This window comes from Budorcas taxicolor, chromosome 10 (assembly GCF_023091745.1).
Source record: "Budorcas taxicolor isolate Tak-1 chromosome 10, Takin1.1, whole genome shotgun sequence".
Taxonomy (NCBI): domain Eukaryota; kingdom Metazoa; phylum Chordata; class Mammalia; order Artiodactyla; family Bovidae; genus Budorcas; species Budorcas taxicolor.
Genome location: NC_068919.1, coordinates 100,843,704 through 100,866,852, shown reverse-complemented (window position 1 = coordinate 100,866,852; position 23,149 = coordinate 100,843,704). Strand labels below are relative to the sequence as shown.

Sequence of the window (23,149 nt, the reverse complement as noted above, 5' to 3'; positions counted from 1 at the left end):
TTACAGGCTAATTGGCGATATGATATGCATGCATGAGAAAGCCTTAAGACATCGTTACAACAATTGCAAATAGATATAATCCAAACAGATTACAAAAGCAACGAGAAAGAAACGGTAAGATTTATGAAAAACGGATGATACTAGAAAAATGGATGAGTACAATTTTCTCAATGATACCAAAAAGTGTTTGAGAAGGTCTCATTGATATATCCTTATATAACTATAAACCTCTTTCTACTCCCAACAACCATTCTTCTAACACTAGACTGTACTATCAAAGTAATGCCTAGGTGGAAGTCAGCATCACTAGTTCCCCTTTTTCTATTAAATATGTAACATTCTAGGACAACTCTATTTTCTTGAGTTTTACAGAGATAATTCTTCTCAGGAACCGAAATAAAATTTAATTACTTTAAAAAGAGTTAAGAAAGAAATCAAGACAGGTTACATTGAAAAATACTTCATGCAATGTATTATAAAATTGAATACATCACACATTAACTTCATAATCAATTTTTATAAAGAGAAAAAGCTCCAGAAATACTACTAAATGATAAGCAGGCAGAAAACAGGCCTAAGAACTCGCAATAAGCAGCACACTCGGACATGCATGCATGGGCAGGGTGCGTGCACACGGGCGGATTCTGGACTTGCACTAAGTTAAAATCAGAAGGGACACGGTTAACAGGGGAATGTGTTGAATCTGTGTATTAAACATAAAACAGACAAGTCTTCACAAACTGGTAAGGATAAACTTTAAACCTCTCAGAAAAATTTGAACAACAGACTTCCTCTGCTGAATCATTAGTGAAATAATCTTATCTTCAGTGTGGAAGAGACCATTCCCTTTGTGGCTGTCTGGTCAAAATCTGTACCTAGAATGATGAAATGTTTTCAGATGACAAAATTGGAAAAGAATTATCTTCTGGGAGTATTTGCCTTAGGTAAAGTCTAGAGCCAGTTTAAACAATTTAGTGCTAAAATTTCTGAAGTGTTTGAGTTTCAAATTAACTAAAGTCACTAAAACATGTAACATAATAACTAAAAATGAAAACAATTAAAATGATCCGTTTAAAGATCTGTAAATACCACTACCACGAAATGGTTTTCAAAATAGAATTGAAAAACTGCACAGAATACCTCTCTGTATGAAGATCGTACTGCTAATAAGTGGGGAAAATTCTACACAAATTCAACCAAAAAATTTAGGAGGTGGGTTTCACGGTCACGGCATGGAGGCCAGGCCCACGCTCACCTTGGACGTCTTCCTCTCCACCATCACCATCTTCTTCCTCATTGTAAGCCAGCTCAGCCTGCTTGTCTGCCTCATACTCACCTACGTTACCATCATCCCCATTATAATCCGCCAGTTTAGAGCCATGCTGCGGATCAACAGGGGATTCATTCTCATCAAAGAATCGGCCTGTGAAGTAGGCAGAGGATTAAATCAAGAGTGAAGGGAGAAGAAAAGAAGGGACCTATATTGGAGGTAGATCAGAAAGCAGACAAGTGAACCCTGGCAACTTTCAGGACATGGTTATAAAAAAAGATACATTTTCTGAAGGTTATTTAAGATAAAAGGAAATAAGAATGAAGACCGAAAATAATTTTAAGAATTGCTCCTGTGTATTAACTTCAGTACTTGCTACTTAAGGTTTGAATGTTTTCTTAAAGAAAAGGGCACAATTTTCAAAACTGTTTTCCTAATAACCAACAACTTCTCTGATAAAAGTATTTGTCTAACTTAATAGTTTAGGAGAAGAACCAAAAATTTTATGAGTAGACATAATACATATATGAAACCTGTAGTCATTTACTGTTTTATAAAATATTACTTTCCAGGAATAATTTTGGTAACTTATCAGAATAAATGAGTACCATGTAGGCTTATAGAAACCATGCAGTTTCTTTTCAGAAAATAAGACAAACTAACATACTGGTGAGCTATCTTAAGTTTCTTCAGCAATAGTGATTCACCGTAGCCATGCATTTCCAAGGAGGTACGGCAAAGAGTAAATTATTAGAATCCCTAGTAGTGTGTGTTTTGAAAAACATCCCAAGTAATTCTGATCTATTCTTTGTCATTTCCCAAACCAGACTTCTGAAAGTCAACGACAGGGAGGCTTAAGAAAGTTGACCTACACAAGGCTATTATCTTGCACACATTCATAGTAACTAGAATCAAGACGAGCAATAGATATAACATGTACTGTAAAAAGCTATTCAGTAAATGGACATCAAAAATAAAAATGTTACGCAAACTAAGATCTGACTCCCAAACACAAGTTAAACTCTGTTTGACATTAAATTTAAGTAGCATAAAAGTAAATTTTATTCCAATCCCTAAAATATGGATATCATTAACTTACTGATGATTTAAGACTTTTAGAAATGATAGAAACTCTGTGATAGGTTTAAGATTTGGGGAATTATATTTTAAAAATTAACACTGCAATGAGACAAACTTCCTCTGCTTGTTAAGTGAGGTTGAGTTCAAAGAGAAAGAATTATGGAGGTATGGGCCAACCCCACAGGCGGCTCACCATGTCACCAGGCCAGTATGGTTTAATTGCTGAATAGAGAGCCAATCAGAAAATATCCAAACTACTTAAACAGCTTCTATAACTCAATATCAAAAACACAACCAACCTGATTAAAAATGGACTGAATAAACATTTTTCCAAAGACATACTGATGGCCAACAGGCACATGAAGAGATGCTCAACAATGCTAATGAGGGAAATGCAAATCAAAACCGCAATGAGGTATCATCTCACACTGATCAGAATGGGCATCATAAAAAAGCCTATAAATAATAAAGGCTGGAAAGGGTGTGGTGGAAAAGGGATCCTTGTACACTGCTGATGGGAATGTAAACTGGTGCAGCCACTATGGAAGCTCCATAAACAACTAAACACAGAACTACCGCATCACCCAGCCATTTCACTCTTGGGCGTGTATCTGAGGAGCATGCAGACACCAAGCCAAGAAGGTGGATGGACCCCCCTGTTCACAGCAGCATTGCTCACAGTAGCCATGCTGTGGGAGCGCCCTAATGTCCGTCAGAGGACAGACGGATAAAGAGGATGCGGTGTGTGTGCCTATGAGACATACACTAACTATAAAAAAGAAGGGGATGTTGCCATTTGCGACAACATGGATGGATCTGGAGGACATTATGCTTCGTAAGTCAGAGAAAGATACATACTCTATGTTCTCACTTATACGTGGAATCTAAAAATCAAAACAAACTAAAGAATATCAGAAAACAGAAAGAGACTCACAGATACAGAGAACAAGTCAGTGCTCACCAGAGGGGAGAGAGGCGGGAAGCACGAGATAGGGGAGTAGGAAGTGCAAACTGTCACGTATAAAGTAAGTGAGCCACGAGGCCGCACTGCCCAACACAGGGAACACAGCCAACACTGTATAGCAATTTTAAGTGGCGCAGAAACTAAAAAAATGTTGAACCACCATGTTGTACATGCGAAAATAATATAATACTGTAACAGCTATACAGCAAATAAAAAATAGTCCATCAGTTTTTCTTTTAACTAAAAATAGCTAAAGAACAAATCATACTCACATAGGGGTTTTGAGGGGAGCCGTTTACAAGAGGAAACTGAAGTAAAGGGGCTAACAAGAAAGCACAGAGAGTCATCTTAAATCTGTTCCAGAATAGAGCTGGGCATATACAATAAGCACGTAAGCTGATAAAAAGAGAGGGAGAGAAAACAAATGGACACACAGGAGTTAAGAAGGAAAAGAGAGCAGCATGAGAAAAGACGCTCTTGGTGAGAAAGACAACCTGTCTTCTGATGGCAGCGATGCAAAAAAGGACAATCTGGTGGCTATGATTCTCTCTTCTAATGATAAAGCAAAAGATGCCAACATAAGAAGGAAAAAAGGGATTTACAGAAAACTACCTTTTGTTTTTCTTAATATGTAATATTATGGACAAAATGCCTGGAGCAGCTAAATCATCTTTATGCAATGTGAAATTGCTGTTTTAAATACATAAACATTTTAACCTGGTGGTTACCAAGTGAGTTTCTCAAGGTACACAGTTTCCTCCAAGAAAATATTTTCATTTTTAATCAGAATTATGAAATAGAGACCAAAAATTAGTCTAAAAATGTTACTGCAAGATACAGTGAATTTAACTAATATTATCAAACATGGCATATTAATCAAAGAATTGGTCAACCTGTTCCTATTATATTCCAACAGAACAATTTACAAAGTTTCTTCTCTTTTTATTTTAAAGGTGTCTGATGTTCTGACTAGCTTGAATTCAGTCATAAAATGTTCATGCTACAACTACAGTAACACTCAAGAGATAATAAGAAAATCAACAACAAGAATGTATGACCACAATAGTAATTCATGTTGTCATATATGCAGTACGATAAACAACAAGAAAGGAAAAAAAACAGAGTTAACAACATAAGCTCGCTACTTGCCAGTCAAGTAGGGGACATCAAGCTTCACAGTGAATGAATATGACTATATACATAAAAGGTATAATGCCGAGCAATGTAAAAATTATATATTTTTATATATGTAAATGTATGCTGCTGCTGCTGCTGCTGCTGCTGCTAAGTTGCGTCAGTCGCGTCCGACTCTGTGCGACCCCACAGACGGCAGCCCACCAGGCTCCCTCGTCCCTGGGATTCTCCAGGCAAGAACACTGGAGTGGCCTGCCACTGCCTTCTCCATATAAATGTATAAATTTGTATACATGTATAAATTATATAATTATCGGGCAATATACTTACAGAAAGTTATACAAGGAGAAATCAGTGTGCGTTACGAGCTGGAAAGGAAGGTTTCAACCACAGGGGCATCGGGTTTCTGCAGTACAATGGCCGTCATGCTCACCTCGAAAGAGGCGAATGCATCACACTGTGACGGAGCGAAAGACGGGAGCATTCAAATAAGGAAGAATGAGACAGAGTGTTCAGGAGACAGTAGAGAGACTAATTTGACTGGATTTAAATTATAAAGTAGAAGAAGTTTGGATGAGCAAATTGGGAATAATTATGGAAGACCTTTAAAGTCAGAGATTTTAAGAGGCTTCCTATACCTATCTCAGAGTACATTCCAAAGAAAGTCTTGTCTTCAGGACTGGTTCTTGCCTTGATTCTGGGAGACAACTTCTGAGCCCTTGAGCCATGCTATAGCAGTTTGATTGGACAAATTTATCCTAACAAAGTGATTTATGGTGAATGTTTGTTTTTGCTAGGTGGAAATGTTTTTTAAAAATAACTTACAATAATCTTAAAAAGTTTCTTTTTAAAATTTTCATTTTATATGTTTACTGCTGACATATAGAAATGCAATTAACTTTTAATCTCATATCTAATAACTTTGCTAAATATATTTATTTAATAATTTATATACTGGTTTTGATTTCTCTACATATAAAACCATCTTAATGTTGGCTTATCAGCTTTACTTCTTCCTTCCTCATCTCTACTCTGTTTATTTTCCTTTCTAGCACTTTGTTTTGCTGAGTAGGACCTACTGTGAAAAGCTGGACAGAAGTGATGATAGTGGTTATCCTAGTCTTCTGGATTTCAGAGGAAAGTTTCTGATAATTCACCATTAAGTATGATGTTTGTGACAGGATCTTGGCAGATACTCTATCAGATTAAGGAAATTACCTTCTAATCCTAGTTTGCTTACAGCTTGCTGTTTTTAATAAATACAGGCTGAATTCCCTTAATTCTTTGGCCACTGATGTGAAGAGCTGACTCATTTGAAAAGACCCTGATGCTGGGAAAGATTGAAGGCAGGAGGAGAAGGGGACCACAGAGGATGAGATGGTTGGATGGCATCACCGACTCGATTGACATGAGTCTGAGTGAACTCTGGGAGTTGGCGATGGACAGGGAGGCCTGGCGTGCTACAGTCCATGGGGTCGCAAAGAGTCAGACACGACTGACTGAGCGACTGAACTGAACCGAACTGAATTTCCTCAAATGTTTTCTTTGCATGAATTGAGATAATCATTTGATTTTTCTCATGTATTTGATGAATGTGGTGAATTATAGTACATAGACTGCTTTTCAAATATTAAATATCCTTGCATTTTGAAAATAAATTCAACATGGGCATTATGTACATAACTTTTATCTATCTCTGGACTTGATTTACTAACATTTTTTCAAGATTTTTTATATCTCTGCTAATAAGAGGGACTGTCCTATAACTTTCTTTTTTCATAGCATCCTTAGTATTGCTAATCAACATATGCTGCTGCTGCTAAGTTGCTTCAGTCGTGTCTGACTCTTCACGACCCCATGGACTGCAGCCCATCAGGCTCCGCCGTCCCTGGGATTCTCCAGGCAAGAACACTGGAGTGGGTTGCCATTTCCTTCTCCAGTGCATGAAAGTGAAAGTGAAGGCGCTCAGTCGTGCCTGACTCTTCACGACCCCATGGACTGCAGCCCACCAGGCTCCGCCGTCCCTGGGATTTTCCAGGCAGGGTGTTGGAGTGGGAGCCAACACATGCTAGCTTCATAGAATGAGCTGGGAAGTGTGTGTGCCTTTCCAGTTTTCCAGAAGAGTTCACGCTAGATTGGTTGGATTTCTTCCTTAAATGGAAGAATTCACCAGCAAAACCATTTGGGCATGAAAATTTCATTAAGGGAAAGTTTTAAATTACAGATTCAATATTTCAGAGGGATATGAGACCATTCAGACTTTCCTCATCTTCTTGAGCCAGTGTGTATACAGGTGTTCGTCTAGGCTATCATCCATTTCTCTAAATTTTCAAGCAGTGTTTCAAATATTAATTTATAATCACTAAATGTCCTCTAATATCATTATCTGCGGGATCTATGTTAATACATTCTCTCTCATCCCTCATATTGTTAATCCATCTCTTCCTGTCTTGATCTGTGCCAGGGGTCTTATTTTCACTAGTCTCTTCATTTTGTGATTTAATTATCAATTTCACATAGTGATCCTGAATTTAGTAATCTAGTTAAACTCTGTTACTTAAAGCAGCATCTCTTTTGGGATGTGGTGAGACTTTTGATTACCTATTCAACTTATTTAATGTTATTGGTTTTTGTTCAGGCTCTTAAATCTTAAGTTAATATTTGTAATCAATTTTCCAGGAAACTACTAATTTGATCTAAGTTTTCAAATTTATTGTCAAAGTGTTAGAATATTGTCTATCTTCTAAATAGAAGAAAATGCACTAGGGGTATGTTAAAATTTTCTTCTCTCCTAATTATTCTGTGTTTTCCACTGCATTCGTGACTGCTCTTGTCTTTATTGTTTTCTTCCTTTTGCGGTCTTCAAGTTGCTCAAGGGTCACCCACAGTGTGAGAAGGGAGCACCTGACTCGATCAAGAGAGTAGCGATATGAAGAAGGGCTTATCAGACAGATGCCAGCAGAGCACAGCGGTCAGGTATGGTTAGGAGTCTGCCAGAAAGAGAACAAGACACGGAACTAGTAGAGAATTTTCCCAAAACTTCAAAAGTACTGAGGAGGTAGTGAAAATAATACAGTGGAAAACAGTGAACCTAAGGGTAGGGACCTGAGCAACAGTCCCGGCTGTTGTGCGATTTGCCTCAAGTACATTAAACTCTGGATCTGGTTTTACTTGCCTACAAAATGAGGAAACCACGTAACAGTGGAGTCTCACACCTTAATGTGAAGATAAGCGGGTCCAGGGTCGAGTCTGAGGTCTTTTTAACAGTCACAGCCGATGTGGACACTGCTAGTCTAGACTACCTGGGATTATATTACCTCTAATGGTCTGTTGAGAGTCCCTTGGACTGCAAGGAGATCCAACCAGTCCATTCTAAAGGAGATCAGTCCTGGGTGTTCATTGGAAGGACCAATAGTAAAGCTGAAACTCCAATGCTTTGGCCACCTCATGCGAAGAGTTGACTCATTGGAAAAGACCCTGATGCTGGGAGGGATTGGAGGCAGGAGGAGAAGGGGACGACAGAGGATGAGATGGCTGGATGGCATCACTGACTCGACAGACATGAGTCTGAGTGAACTCCAGGAGTTGGTGATGGACAGGGAGGCTTGGTGTGCTGCAATTCATGGGGTCGCAAAGAGTGGGACACGACTGAGCGACTGAAATGAACTGAATGGTCTGTTAGGAAACCGTTCACCAAAACCACCCACCGTGGCCAGGCATGGTAATAACAGCTGGCACAAGCAGTCTCACCAGCAGAAGGCCCAATAACCAAAGACTAACTGGAAGATTTGGGGAGCGACCAAGAGCAGGGAGGTGACACCTGTTTGTAGTATGTCCTGCCAACCTTCCAGAAACCCTCCTGCTAGAAACCAGCTTGACTGAGAGATGCACGCACCATGAGGAGAGGCCCTGGATCAGGCCAAATATGGGCATGGGCAAGGTCACTGGCCAGACATAACCAGAGAGCTAACAGTACCACCTAAACCCCGAGACTATGGACCATGAGGCAGAGCACTTCTCCTGGGTTCCCTGACCCTGCTGCTCTCGGCTTGAGCTCCCCTTTCCAATAAAGGCTTTTGCTCTGTCAGTACCTGCATCTTCTCAGACCATTTGTTTCCGAGTGCTAGACACAAGCTCAGGCTTCCCAGGTGGCGCCAGTGGTAAAGAACCTCCCTGCCAAAGCGGGAGACATTAGAGACGCGGGTTTGATCCCTGGGTGGGGAAGCTCCCCTGGAGGAGGCGTGGCAACCCACTCCAGTGTTCTTGCCTGGACAGAAGAGCCTGGGGGGCGGGTCACAAAGAGTCAAGATACGACTGAAGCGACTTAGCACAGCACAGCTTATTCCAAAGAGATCAAATAATCCACTGGTGATTAAAAAAAAAGTGAAAATTTAGTAGTATATATATGGCCAAATAAGATAGATGATTTTCTATAAAAGAAATGAAGAGTCTCATAAGTCAAGATGGATATGCTTGAATATACACAAATAAAAACCTACTGTGTTAAATTCAGCTAAGTTGTAGGACACAAGATCAACAAACAAAAACCAGTCTAACTGGAGAAGCGTGGAGGAAAGGGACCACTTACGCACTGCTGCAAAGCAAGCCAGTGCCACCACGATGGTTTTAGATAGAAAACATGATGCAGGTTCCTCAAAAACGTAAAAAAAGAATGTCCTATGATCCAGCAGTTCCATTCTGGGTATTTATCTGAAGAAAACAAACAGACTAACTTGAAAAGATACGTGCGCCTCCATGCTACATCAGCATTGTTCACAACAGCCAAGATATGGGAGCAACCTAAGTGTCCACGGGTGAGTGGATGGATAAGGAGAGTGCGGTCCGTATGTAAGATGCAATGCTATTTAGCCGTAAAAAGAATGAAGTCTTGTCATCTGCAACTACAAGGCTGGACCGTGATGCATTATGCCAAGTGAAACAGCAAGTGCCATATAATCTCTTCTGTGTAGAATCGAAAAGAAAGAGTGAAACAAACAAACAAACATAAAACTCGTAATACCAAGGATAGATGGATAGGCGGCAGAGGCTGGGGTGGGGACGTGGGAGAAACGGGCGAAGGCAGGACAAAAGCCAAAGAAAAAATGTATTTGATGTAAAATACTCATACGATTTTTGAATCATATTCAAAATACTGACTTAAGTATGTTTATATATGCTAATATATAGGACATGGGTATATTTTATAGTATATCTAAAAACAATGATTCATACCTATGATTCTAAAAGAGTGAAAATAGAATACATTCTAATCTTTGAAATGAACCCAAATATTAGCATATTCTTAGAAATTTGCATTAAAAATTTTAGAACCAAAAGCCAAGGGAAAAAAAAATCAGTCATATTTCTGTGCATTAGCAATAAACAATCTGAAAAGAAAATTAGGAGAACAACCTGATTAACAGTAACATAAAAAAGAACACAATGCTTAGGAATAAACTTAACCAAGGAGGCATAAGATTTGTCACTGAAAACTACAAAGATTGCTGAAAAAAATTAAGATGCCCTAAAATAATGGAAAGACATCCTATCTTCATGGATTAATAGACCTAATATTGTTCAGATGACAATCCTCCCCGAAGCAATCTACAGAGTTGATAAATTTCTATTAAAATCCTAACTGTCTCTTTAGTAGAAATAAACAAGCAGATCCTAAAATTCAGATGGAATTGTCAGAGAGTCCAAAAGTCAGAATAATCTTACAATGAAAGGCAAAGTTGGAAAACTCACACTTCCCAATTTCAAAGCTTACTACAAAGCGACAGCGATCAGAACAGTGTGCTGCTGGCATCTGCCACCAGTGGGGCAGAGCTCGAAGCCCAGAATAAACCCATGCACGTGCCATCCACTGGTTTTGGACAAGAATGCCAAGGCTGCTCAATGGAGAAAGAAGGTCTCTTCAACAAATAGTGCTGGGACAACTGAATACCCGTATACAGAGTATAACTGGATCCTTACCTCACACCATATATAAATATTAACTTAAAACACATCCAAAAACCTACATATGAAAGCTAAAACTATTATTGTGGTGACCATTTTGCAATGTATACAAATGTCGAATCATTATGTTGTACACCTGAAACTAATAGAATATTGAAGGTCAATTATACCTCGAATTAAAAAAAAAAAAGACCAAAAACTATTAAGTCCTTAGAGGAGAACATGACCTTTGATTTGGCCAAGATTTCTTAGACATGACACGAGAAGCATGAACCACAGAAGAGAAACAGGTGGACTGGACTTCATCAAGATGAGCCTGGTGCGCTGCCGGGCTGTCAGAGTGTGAGAGACAATCACTGGAGTGGACGGAACATTTGCGCGCCGTGTGTCTGGTAAGGGTCTAGTGTCCAGAAGATAGAAATGATGCTTAAAACGCAACAGCAAAGAAAACAGCCCGATTTTAAAATAGGCAAAGGACTTGAATAGACATTTCTCCAAAGAGGATACATAAATGGCCAACAAATACATGAAAAGATGATCACTGTCATCAGTCATGAGGGGAATGCAAATGAAAGTCGCAATGAGGTACCACGTCACACATGCTAGGGTGGCAACGGCGAAAACAACAATGATGGAAAAAATTAAGTGCTGACAAGGATGTCGAGAAACTGGACCTCTCATGCATTGCTGACGGAACTGCGAAACGGTGCAGCTGCCGTGGAAAATAGTTTTCCTTATAAAGCTAAACACAGAATCACTGATAACCCAGCGATTCTACACCTACATACATAACAACACTTTAAGAAATGGAAAACGAGTGTTCAACAAAAACTTGTCAATAAATGTTCAGAGCAACACTAGCCACAAGAGCCGAAAAGCGGGAACAATCCCGATGCCCGTCTATGGGTGAGCGGATAAACCAACTGTATTCATGGGATTGGATGATATCCAGCCGGAAGAGGAATAAAGGGCCACAGGGCTGAACCTTGAAAACGTTATGCCAAGACAAAGAAGCCAGACAGAAAAGGCCACATACTGCATGACTCCATTTACATGAAATATCCAGAACGGGTGAATCCACAGTCAGAAATAAGGTCAGTCGTTGCCAAGGACTGTGGGTGTCAGCAAACGCGGGGTGACTGCGTAATGGGCGCAGGGTGCCCTTCTGAATCAACGCGCACTTTCTGGAACTAGAGAGCAGTCGCGATGACTGCACACCTTTACAAATGTGCTGAACACCACTGAACTGTGCACTCTGGTGAATTTTATATGTATTTTACCACAAATTCAAATCTCTAGTGACACTGTGGAACTGCCCTAGAGAGCAATCTGACAGTTAGTAACAGGGGCTATATAGTTAGCCAAGTACTTTGCAAATTCAGTCAAGAGATTATACTTAAAAAAGAACACTCAAAGCAGAAGCAGGGAATGATTTGAAATAAAAGATACTCATAGTCATGACTGCTAACGTAAGACACTGTGAAATAATTTAAACAATCCATTAAAGAGCAGAGCTAGGTGACTATTCTTATTGCCTAAATACAATGGAATATATGTATATATCTTTATGTGTGTGTGTGTGTATATATTTTAATGACAACTACATAACCATTTGATAAGTTAAAACGCACGTAAGAAATAATGTCAAAGTCAACCACAAAACAGTGCTCACACTGATTTCAACTCTCTCTGTACATATTAAGATTTTAAAACTCTTTTAAAAAGAGATTGTAGGGAATTCCCTGGCTTAGGGCTCCGTGCGCCCACCGTGCAGGGGCACGGGCACGGGTGTGGGCTTGGTCCCTGGCCGGCGAGCTAGGAACCTGCACACCACAGGACATGGCCAGGAAAAAACCTGCAGAAAGTAGTGATTTTCCAGTCACAGCTACCCAAAGACTGGCTGGGAGCTAAAAGAGTGATAACAATTTTTACAGAATAAACTATAAATAGAAGAAAATCTTGAGTGATCAAATTAAGATATTTTCTCTTAGGAAGATTCTGGCCTTACCATAAACCTCTCCCTGTTGAGCTAAAAAGTTTTGAAGCCAATCCTCCAACAAGACTTGGAGGAAATATTTTTTTCACTGTATTTAAAATGTTAGCCATATCCTTGTAAACAAAAACATTTTTTACATAATATTTCAGTCAAGATACATGGATAGGCTTTAAAACATCAAGGAAGGAAAGTCAATTAAATGTAAGTAAACTATATGTTCGTATAGATGCAGAAATATGAATAACTGTCATAAGAGCAATTTTAAAATGTAACACGGTGCAGTTCTCTCCATACGAACAACCTGTGTACAAGTCAACGCCTAAACACTGCTCTGAAGAGCTGCTGCCGTGAAGCCATCCTTAAAGATAAACAAAAGCAAACTGGAGCTCTCAGACAGCCTATCTATTCAGAAGCTGAAGGGAGAAAGGTTTAAATAGCAGAGTCAGTGAAAAGGACAGTTTAAGAGAGCTGGCCTGTTCCTAATTCTGTCAGCTACCAAAAATTTTTCTTCTACAACTTGAAAATCTACCAATTAGAGAATTATGCAAATAAACAGGTATTTTCCACGTATCATAATCAATATCTCTGAAACAGTTGAGCAGTCAAACCTTATTACCCAGTACTATGACTCTGCTCCATTTTTTTTCAGTTCTCTCCTAAAACCTAAACGAAGCAAATCGCAGCGGGAAGAAATGGAAAAGCAAACAGCGTTGCGCCTTCCACCACGCAGCCTCCATTGCTCCCAGAACCCAGTTTCCAAGACTCGAGCTTCCCTCTCTTCTCATCGAAGTTCCATTCACTAGCTTAACAGAATATTATCTTTCCTCACTGCTCAAAAAATGTTTCCTTCATAAGAACTGATAGCATTTTAAAAAATCAACTCACCTAAATTTTTTTTTAATTTGTTTTTGGAGAACAAAAGAAGCCTTTGAATGTGTTCTTTAGAATACGTAAAACCTACTTTTCTTTAAAATTTTACCACCATCATGCTTTCTCTTTATATGTGTAAAACTTTACTATACATTCGTTAGAGATTATAATAATGAAGATGCAAACTGAGCCTTGTAAATCAATCTATTTGAAGAAATCTTTTCAGCATAATACTTATCAGCTGCTTCTTACTTTGCTTCAGTTTATGGAGGTCGCCAGCTCCATCCTTGGCAGCCTGTTCTAGAGCTCCTGCTTGAATCCTGGGCTCACTGCCCACGTTAGGGCCTGGAATTAAACGCTGAAGAGGATTGGAAGGGTTCTGCTTTGAAGTTCTAGAGTTTCCATTGTGGTTTATATGAGAATCTAAGGCAAAAATAATCAAATTAAGGTCATATTTTGCAGAAAAATTTCATGAGACCTACTTGGGAAAAGTAAGACACACTGTTATCTGATACTGGGTTAGCAGGTAGGGATTTTTTTTAAGCTTTATTTTATTTCTTTAATCAAAGCTTATAACCAATGTGATTTTAGTTGTGTGATATTTACTGACCATTCCCAGGGAGATATATTTATTACTGATTATAAACTTATTCGCCAACAGTATATATGATTTTCCAGTCACTCACTCTCTGAGACCTCATGGACTAATGTAAAGCCAGTGATATCTGCATCTTCCCTCCAAATTCTAAATTGCTGTCAGAAATCACCAAAATCCGTAAGGCTTTTAGAATTTCTATTCTCAAAGCCATTTTCATCTACACAGTGACACAGCTCCTGATTCTTATCAGTATCTCCTGGATATATCTTTTCTTTCCTTCACTTCTCTTTTTAACTCATCAAAGAATTGATTTAGATCTTTATTACAATGAATTTTATTCATCTCAATTCTCACTTTAGGGGAACATTCCTGTCAAACTGAGTAGGTATTCAGTAGAAAACAAACAGGACAGTGTAGAGTAGGGAGCTGAATACAGATGGATCTCTTGACTTTGCGGAGGCCTCTGGGAGATACACTTGAGCACATTCTGCAGGAGGTGAGCACGTACACCGCGGCAATGCTGAAAGGGGCGGCAGTCCAGAGCGGCAGCACAGGTCACTCTCCTGCTCTTAACAGCCCCTCAGACTAAGCTGCCTTTGTAAAGATTCCTCCCTGACTTTTATCAGTCATCTGCCAGTGCACAATGTTAACTAGAAGCACGAATGACACTTCACTGTGCTCCTGAATGACAGGTTTCATTCCCTATGTAACAGTACACAGCCAGTACACTGATTTTCAAATGGACTTTTAAGAGTAAGACTTCATACCTGGAACCATATCTGGGGAGAGAGGCTGTCCAGTTGGAAGATGGGAGATTACTTGATGACGTTCATATTGAGGGAAGGAAACAGGGGGTTTCTTTAAAGCTAAAAGAAAAAAAAAAGATCCATATTATTCCCAGTGATATTAGGGTTTATAAAACCAACCACCATGAATCTATTTACACTACATTAATCGTATGATGCTTATTCTAATTTTGTAGTCCTTAGAGTTGGTATATTAACAATTTATGGTTACTAATTGAAATATTGTACCATCCATAACAGATTTTGGTGATCAATAAATCTGACCAGAATACAAGACAGGAATTCTGTCTTGTTGACCACTACATTCTCAATACCTAGAATAGTGCCTGGCATATAACAGGAGCTCAATTAAAATTTGATGAATGAATGAATAAATGAATCTCTTCAGATACACTGAAAACTTGTTGGGATTCTCTTCTCCCATAAGAAATGAAGGCAACAAGCAAACAGGTTAATTATCGCTTATTGCACCACAACCTTGGGCAGCTTAATGTGATAGAAAGGCAGAGAACAAGATGAAAACTCCAGAGAAGGGAAACAGATAAAGAGGGGAGAACTGAAAGTCATCTGTGGACTCCCAGACCTTCAAGCTGGATATGGAAAAGGCAGAGGAACCAGAGATCAAATTGCCAACATCTGCTGGATCACTGAGAAAGCAAAAGAGCTCCAAAAACCCATCAACGTCTGCTTTATCGACTACACCAAAGCCTTTGACTGTGTGGATCAAAACAAAGTGAGGAAAATTCTGAAAGAGATGGGAACACCAGACCACCGGACCTGCCTCCTGAGAAACCTGTATGCAGTTCAAGAAGCAACAGTTAGAACTGGACATGGAAAAACAGACTGGTTCCAAATCGACAAAGGAGTACGTCAAGGCTGTATATTGTCACCCTGCTTATTTAGCTTATATGCTGAGTACATCATGTGAGATGCTGGGCTGGATGAAGCACAAGGTGGAATCAAGATTGCTGGGAGAAACATCAATAACCTCAGATATGCAGATAACACCACCCTTATAGCAGAAAGTGAAGAAATAAAGAGCCTCTTGATGAAAGTGAAAGAGGAGAGTGAAAAAGTTGGCTTAAAACTCAACATTAAGAAAACTAAGATCATGGCATCTGATCCCATCACTTCATGGAAAATAGATGGGGAAACAGTGGAAATGGTGAAAGACTTTATTTTCTTGGGCTCCAAAATCACTGCAGATGGTGACTGCAACCATGAAATAAAAAAACGGTTGTTCCTTGGAAGAAAAGTTATGACCAACCTAGACAACATATTCTTATGGCAGAAAGTGAAGAGGAGCTAAAAAGCCTCTTGATGAAAGTGAAAGAGGAGAGTGAAAAAGTTGGCTTAAAGCCCAACATTCAGAAAATGAAGATCATGGCATCCGGTCCCATCAATTCATGGCAAATAGATGGGGAAACAGTGGAAACAGTGTCAGACTTTATTTTTTGGGGCTCCAAAATCACTGCAGATGGTGACTGCAGCCAGGAAATTAAAAGACGCTTACTCCTTGGAAGAAAAGTTATGACCAACCTAGTTAGCATATTCAAAAGCAGAGACATTACTTTGCCGACTAAGGTCCGTCTAGTCAAGGCTATGGTTTTTCCTGTGGTCATGTATGGATGTGAGAGTTGGACTGTGAAGAAGGCTGAGCACCGAAAAATTGATGCTTTTGAACTGTGGTGTTGGAGAAGACTCTTGAGAGTCCCTTGGACTGCAAGGAGATCCAACCAGTCCATTGTGAAGGAGATCAGCCCTGGGATTTCTTTGGAAGGAATGATGCTAAAGCTGAAACTCCAGTACTTTGGGCACCTCATGCGAAGAGTTGCCTCATTGGAAAAGACTCTGATGCTGGGAGGGATTGGGGGCAGGAGGAGAAGGGGACGACAGAGGATGAGATGGCTGGATGGCATCACGGACTCGATGGACGTGAGTCTGAGTGAACTCCGGGAGATGGTGGTGGACAGGGAGGCCTGGCGTGCTGCGATTCATGGGGTCGCAGACTCGGATACAACTGAGCGACTGAACTGAACTGACTGAGACAACATATTCAAAAGCAGAGACATTACTTTGCCAACAAAGGTCTGTCTAGTTAAAGCTATGGCTTTTCCAGTGGTCATGTATGGATGTGAGAGTTGGACCATAAAGAAGGCTGAGTGCCAAAGAATTGATGCTTTTGAACTGTGGTGTTGGACAAGACTCTTGAGAGTCCCTTGGACTGCAAGGAGATTCAACCAGTCAATCCTAAAGGAAATCAGTCCTGAATATTTATTGGAGGGACTGATGTTGAAGCAGAAACTCAAATACTTTGGCCACCTGATGTGAAGAACTGACTCACTGGAAAAGACCCTGATGCTGGGAAAGACTGAATGTGGGAAGGGAAGGGGTTGACAGAGGATGAGCTGGTTGGATGGCGTCACCGACTCAATGGACGTGAGTCTGAGTGAACTCTGGGAGCTGGTGCTGGACAGGGAGGCCTGGTGTGCTGCAGTCCACGGGGTCGCAGAGGGTCGGACTCGACTGAGAGACTGAACTGAGCTGCTCTGTAAGATACAGTTAGTGGCCCATTGTACTCTTCTAAAACTTTGGTGTGGCAGATACGATGCTTCATGACCCTATTTCATTATATTTTTCCTAGGCATAGCGAAGATCAGCCTTCCTTATGGATATGGGCCATGAAACTGGGTTCCAGCTATGAGAATGTAAGGGAGATTGAATGTGCCACTTTAAGTGTGCCAATAAAATCTCCTGTGCAAATCAACTACAATCTCTCTTCTCTTCTGCCACGAATTTGGAGGCTACCTATGAAGATGGTGGCATCAAATAATGTAAGACATAGCTTGGAGGAGAGCTGCAAAGAGCGTAATCCAACCCGCATCCGACTGCAAAGTGAACATCTACATAAACAAAACTTTATCGCTTTAAGCAACTGCAGTTTGGACATTATTTGTTAATACACCACCGCCTTGTCAATCCCATCTAGTATATTTGGGTTATTTTAATAATCCTCAAAGGTTGTTTCAGTGACTGTATTTCATCATTTTTTCATTATTTATTATGTATTTATTATTAAATAGATTTCTAAATTTAAGGGCCCAAGAAGCTTAAAATTCACCCTAATATAGCAACCCATTCAAAGTTACAGAAAGTTGAGGTTTTCTATATCCCACTGGGTGCCCATTTCCTTGTACCTATTCCAAGCTGCAATGCTCAACACCCACATCTGTACATAAGGCAACTGAATAGCAACAATCAGCCAACATCTTTAAAGAGCAGTACTTTGGAGGCCTAACAACACAATCTTGATTTGCTAACTGACTCTGAGGACACTAAGCATCTAGTAGAAATATTGGAAAGAGGAGTTAGTCACAATCTACAAATTTGTTGATCACTATTGGACCCTAGCTGGCCTCAGTACTATATAAACCAAAAGACAAGAGAGGGTACTTTCGAGATTAAACAAGAAGTGATCATACATGTTACATGTTCTTAGTTTATTTACTAATCCCTCCTGCTCAAGAACAAGCTGACTATTTAGAGGAGAAGCTATGCAAATTTAGATAAGTAGAAAAAGCTGGATTAAAAAGAGCCTTTATATATGGATTTGATACCTGGTTGGGCAACTATGCGGCCCAGCCTTTATACAACATCCGGAAGAGTTTAGAACCGACAGACAGGCGTATCTGCTGCTATGTCGGTTCACTTGCACACCACAGCAATGAAGTGATCACAGCAATAAAGCGAGTCACAGGCATTTTTTTGGTTTCCTAGGACGTAGTAATACAGTAGTCTATTAAGTGGACAGTTGTGTTATGTCTAAAAAATCAATGTACACACCTTAATTTTAAAACACTTCATTGCTAAAGAACACTATCCGTTACCTGACCCTTTAGCAAGTTGTAATCTTTTTGCAGGTGCAGGGTTTGAATGTTGCAAAAAGCAACACAGAGACACGAAGTGAGCAAAGGCTGTTGGGAAAATGGCACCCACAGACTTGCTTGACGCAGGGTCGCCACAAACATTCAATTTGTAAAAAACACAATCTTGAAGTGCAGTAAAGCTAAGCACAATAAAGCGTGGTATGTCTGTACTAGAGGCCACACAGTCATCCCTCAGCACCCGTGGGGGACTAGTTCAGGACACCCCTACCCCACGCTCAGGTCCCTTGGTTCTCCTTATCCACGGTCCTGTATCGGAGGGTTCACACAACCAGAGTGTCGACAGTACACACTCCGGGGCAGGGTGGCTCCACTGATGAGGAGTCTGAGGACGCAGCTGTGGCAACACGGAGCCTCGTAAGTGTGACACGAATACCACATTTCCATAAAAGTCAGAAAAGCAGAGAAGCAGGAAGAAATGTGAAACGAGCTGCCCCTTAGAGATCAGCACTGCTACCCTCTCAAGATTGTCTGCTTTTTCTGTTCATTACACAATGTACCTTAAAATTATGATACGATCATATATCCTATTTTATAATCGGGTTTGTTTACTCTTTTATACATATTTTTCTGTGCCATCTCAATTTCTTCTATAACATTCCTAAATGGTATCATAGTACTGAATCAAAACTTCCGACTTCGTAGCTTTGATTTGAAGATCTGGGTAAAGGACTGCCACAGCGCGTCACAGTAGCATCCGCGTCAGCTAAGCTAATTGGTGGGCAGAGCTTTCACGACTGAGGAAAGAGTAACGCGTGCTCTGTGACTACGCTGGGTTCCACGCTCTTGCTCTGACTTCTTGTTTACTCTCCTAGAAAAGTTCCTTCAAAAAAAAACTCCAGTCTTGCTTGTTTTTTAGGGGAAGGGTGATTTATTTACACCCAAGGCAAGATAGAGGCTTTCCCAGGAGCCAGAACTAATAGCTACAGTTAGTGGTACAAAAAAAAAGTGAAGATATAAACAATCACTAGTGGACCTGGACACTTAAACTAAGACTGCTAATCTTGCTCTGCAATTTTGTACAGAGTTCTTCAGACACTTTTTCTGTACATATACAAGTATCTGATTCATTCACAAAAATGAGATTCTACTGTACTTGCTCCCTCGTAACCTGCTTTTTTTCATGAAAACAAAAAAAAATCACAGATATATTGGGAATTCCCTGGCAGCCCAGTAGCCAGGACTCCACGCTTTCACTGCCGAGGGCCCAGGTTCAATCCCTGGTTGGGGAACTAAGATCCCACAAGCTACACAGTATGGCCGAAAACAATCATAGTTATACTTCAGTTCAGATCAGTTCAGTTGCTCAGCCGTGTCCGACTCTTTGCGACCCCATGAATCACAGCACGCCAGGCCTCCCTGTCCATCACCAACTCCCGGAGTTCACTCAGACTCACGTCCATCGAGTCCGTGATGCCATCCAGCCATCTCATCCTCTGTCGTCCCCTTCTCCTCCAGCTCCCAATCCCTCCCAGCATCAGGGTCTTTTCCAGTGAGTCAACTCTTCACATGAGGTGGCCAAAGGACTGGAGTTTCAGCTTTAGCATCATTCCTCCCAAAGAAATCCCAGGGCTGATCTTCAGAATAGAGTGGCTGGATCTCCTTGCAGTCCAAGGGACTCTCGAGAGTCTTCTCCAACACCACAGTTCAAAAGCATCAATTCTTCGGTGCTCAGCTTTCTTCACAGTCCAACTCTCATATCCATACATGACCACAGGAAAAACCATAGCCTTGACTAGACAGACCTTAGTTGGCGAAGTAATGTCTCTGCTTTTGGATATGCTATCTAGGTTGGTCATAACTTTTCTTCCAAGGAGTAAGCATCTTAATTTCATGGCTACAGTCACCATCTGCAGTGATTTTGGAGCCCAGAAAAATAAAGTCTGACACTGTTTCCACTGTCTCCCCATCTATTTCCCATGAAGTGATGGGACCGGATGCCATAGTTACACTTATATGTTAATAAAAACTAGTCAACGTCATTTTTTTTAGGACTATATACCAAATTTTATGGATAGAACACATTTAATGACCTAATAAGCTTCTCTGTAACATTTATATGGTTTTAAATTTATCATGATAAATAATTTTATGGTGAGCATTCTTGTATTTTATGGTGAGCATTCTTCTAACCAGATAGAGTAAATTCTTAGCTTCCCTGGTGGCTCAGAGGATAAAGCGTCTGCCTGCAATACAGGAGATCCAGGTTCAATCCCTGGATTGGGAAGATCCCCTGGAGAAGGAAATGGCAACTCACTCCAGTATTCTTGCCTGGAAAATCCCATGGATGGAGAAGCCTGGTAGGCTATGGTCCACAAGGTCACAAAGAGTCAGACACGACTGAGTGAATTCAATTTCATTAAGCACTAGGTCAATGACTATGTGTACTTCTTAAAAAAATTAAGAAAAACTAAATAAACGTGAGCTTGAAATAAATGTGAGCTAAAGTAAGGGGAAAAAATCAGACACTGAAAGACTGCAAAGAATTACATATAATATTAAAGTTATGTTGTATGTTACAATCCTTGGAGAAGGGAATGGCTACCCACTCCAGTATTCTGGCCTGGAGAATTCCATGGACTGTATGGTATGGGGTTGCAGAGTTGGACAGGATTGAGCAACTTTTACTTCACTTCATATATTACGGTATATTTTACCCAGGACCTCTCCACTGGGGACCACTAAGAGCCAGGGGAAAATACAGAAGGCAACAGAGAACTGCTGCTACCAGGTAATATCATTACTAACCACACTGCTAAAATATACATCCCTGACAAGACCATTATTATGGAAAATTACTAAAGATAAACAGAAAGCAAAGAGGAACCAAAGAGCCTCTTGATGAAAGTGAAAGAAGAGCGTGGAAAAAGTTGGTTTAACACTCAACATTCAAACAACTAAGATCATGGCATCCGCTCCCATCACTTCGTGGCAGAGAGATGGGGAAACATGGAAATGGTGGCAAACTATTTTTCGGCTGCAAAGTCACTGCGTGACAGCAGCCATGAAACTACAGATGCTCGCTCGCTGGAAGGAAAGCGAAGACCGACCTACACAGCAAATCCAAAAGCATCACTTTGCCCACAAAGGTCCGTCTAGTCAAGGCTATGGTTTTTCCAGTGGTCATGTGTGGATGTGAGCGTTGGACTGTGAAGAAAGCTGAGCACCAAAGAATTAATGCTTTTGAACTGTGGTGTTGGACAAGACTCTTGAGAGTCCCTTGGACTGCAAGGAGATCCAACCAGTCCATCCTAAAGGAAATCAGTCCTGAATATTTATTGGAGGGACTGATGCTGAGGCTGAAGCTCTAATACTCTGACCACCTGATTTGAAGAGCTGACTCACTGGTAAAGACCGTGATGCTGGGAAAGACTGAAGGTGGGAGGAGAAGGGGAAGACAGAGGGTGAGATGGCTGGATGGCACCACCTATTCAATGGAGATGAGTTTAAGCAAACTCCAGGAGATGAAGGGAGGGGAGCCTGGCGTGCTGCAGTCCATGGGGTCGCAAAGGGTCAGACACGACCGAGCGACTGAACAACACAAGAATGGTGAACTCGTGTAGCCGTGAAGACAGGATACGGAGCCCGGAGCAGACACTTCTGTCCTGCCACTATGATGCTGGGTTTTGTAGTTTTTTAACAAAGGAGAGCTACTGATTTGGAAATTCAATCATTCAGCAGGAGTTATTTTTTAAGTACCTACTATATGCTAGGGCGTCCTGGTGGCTCAGGGGTAAAGAATGCCCTACCAAGGCAGGAGATGCACGTTCAATCCCTGGGTCGGGAAGATCCCCTGGAGAAGGAAATGGCAGCCCACTCCAGGAATCTTGCCTGGGAAATGCCATGGACAGAGGACCCTGGCGGGCTACAGTCCATGGGGTTGCAGAAGAGTTGGAATGACTTAGCGGTGGACAACAGACCAAGTTATAAAACGACAAATGAATTAATAAGTATGTATAGCATACAGTGCAAATGTCAGAGGGAAAATGTCATGCATGAAGCAAAATAGGGACATGTGATTAAGGGGCACGTAATGATGACCCTATATGCAAGGCAGCAAAAGACACACAGAGGCCAAGAACAGGCTCTCGGACTCTGTGGGAGAAGGCAAGGGTGGGATGATTTGAGAGAAAGCACTGGAACATGTATGCTACCACATGTGAAACCGATGGCCAGTGCAAGTTCGACGCCGGAAGCAGGTTGCGAAAAGCCGGTGCTCGGGACAACCCGGAGAGACGGGTGGGGAAGGGGCGGGGAGGGGGCTCAGGATGGAGGGACACGTGCCCCTGCGGGCGAGTCACATCAATGTGTGGCCAAAACCACCACAATGCTGTAGAGTAATTAGCCTCCAATCAAAATAAATAAATAAATTTTTTAAAAAAGAGTAGTGGATGTTCTATTTTAGATGGCTTGGTCAGGGCAGGCCTTTCTGAAGGCCTCTTGGGGCAGAGGTGGGAGGGAAATGAGAAGACTGTCTCAAGCAGAGACCAGCAAGTGCTCAGGTCCTGAGACAGAAGCACGTGCAG

The 23,149-nt window shown here is 40.9% G+C and overlaps 1 protein-coding gene across 3 annotated transcripts in view; it reads right to left on the bottom strand.

The window, feature by feature from the left end:
* Nucleotides 1–23,149, bottom strand: part of LOC128053894 (protein GOLM2) — an 87,962-nt gene that overhangs the window by 7,292 nt on the left and 57,521 nt on the right. Inside the window, exons 7-10 of one of the 3 annotated variants that reach the window (XM_052646378.1) lie at nt 14,641–14,739; nt 13,528–13,698; nt 1,256–1,423; nt 765–875 (exon numbers count right to left, since the gene is read on the bottom strand). In XM_052646378.1, the coding sequence (XP_052502338.1) occupies nt 805–875; nt 1,256–1,423; nt 13,528–13,698; nt 14,641–14,739 (509 nt within the window). In that variant the 3' untranslated portion in view covers nt 765–804. Of the gene's footprint in view, nt 1–764; nt 876–1,255; nt 1,424–13,527; nt 13,699–14,640; nt 14,740–23,149 lie in introns of those variants that run through there. The other 2 variants (XM_052646379.1, XM_052646380.1) reach the window with 2 other exon arrangements.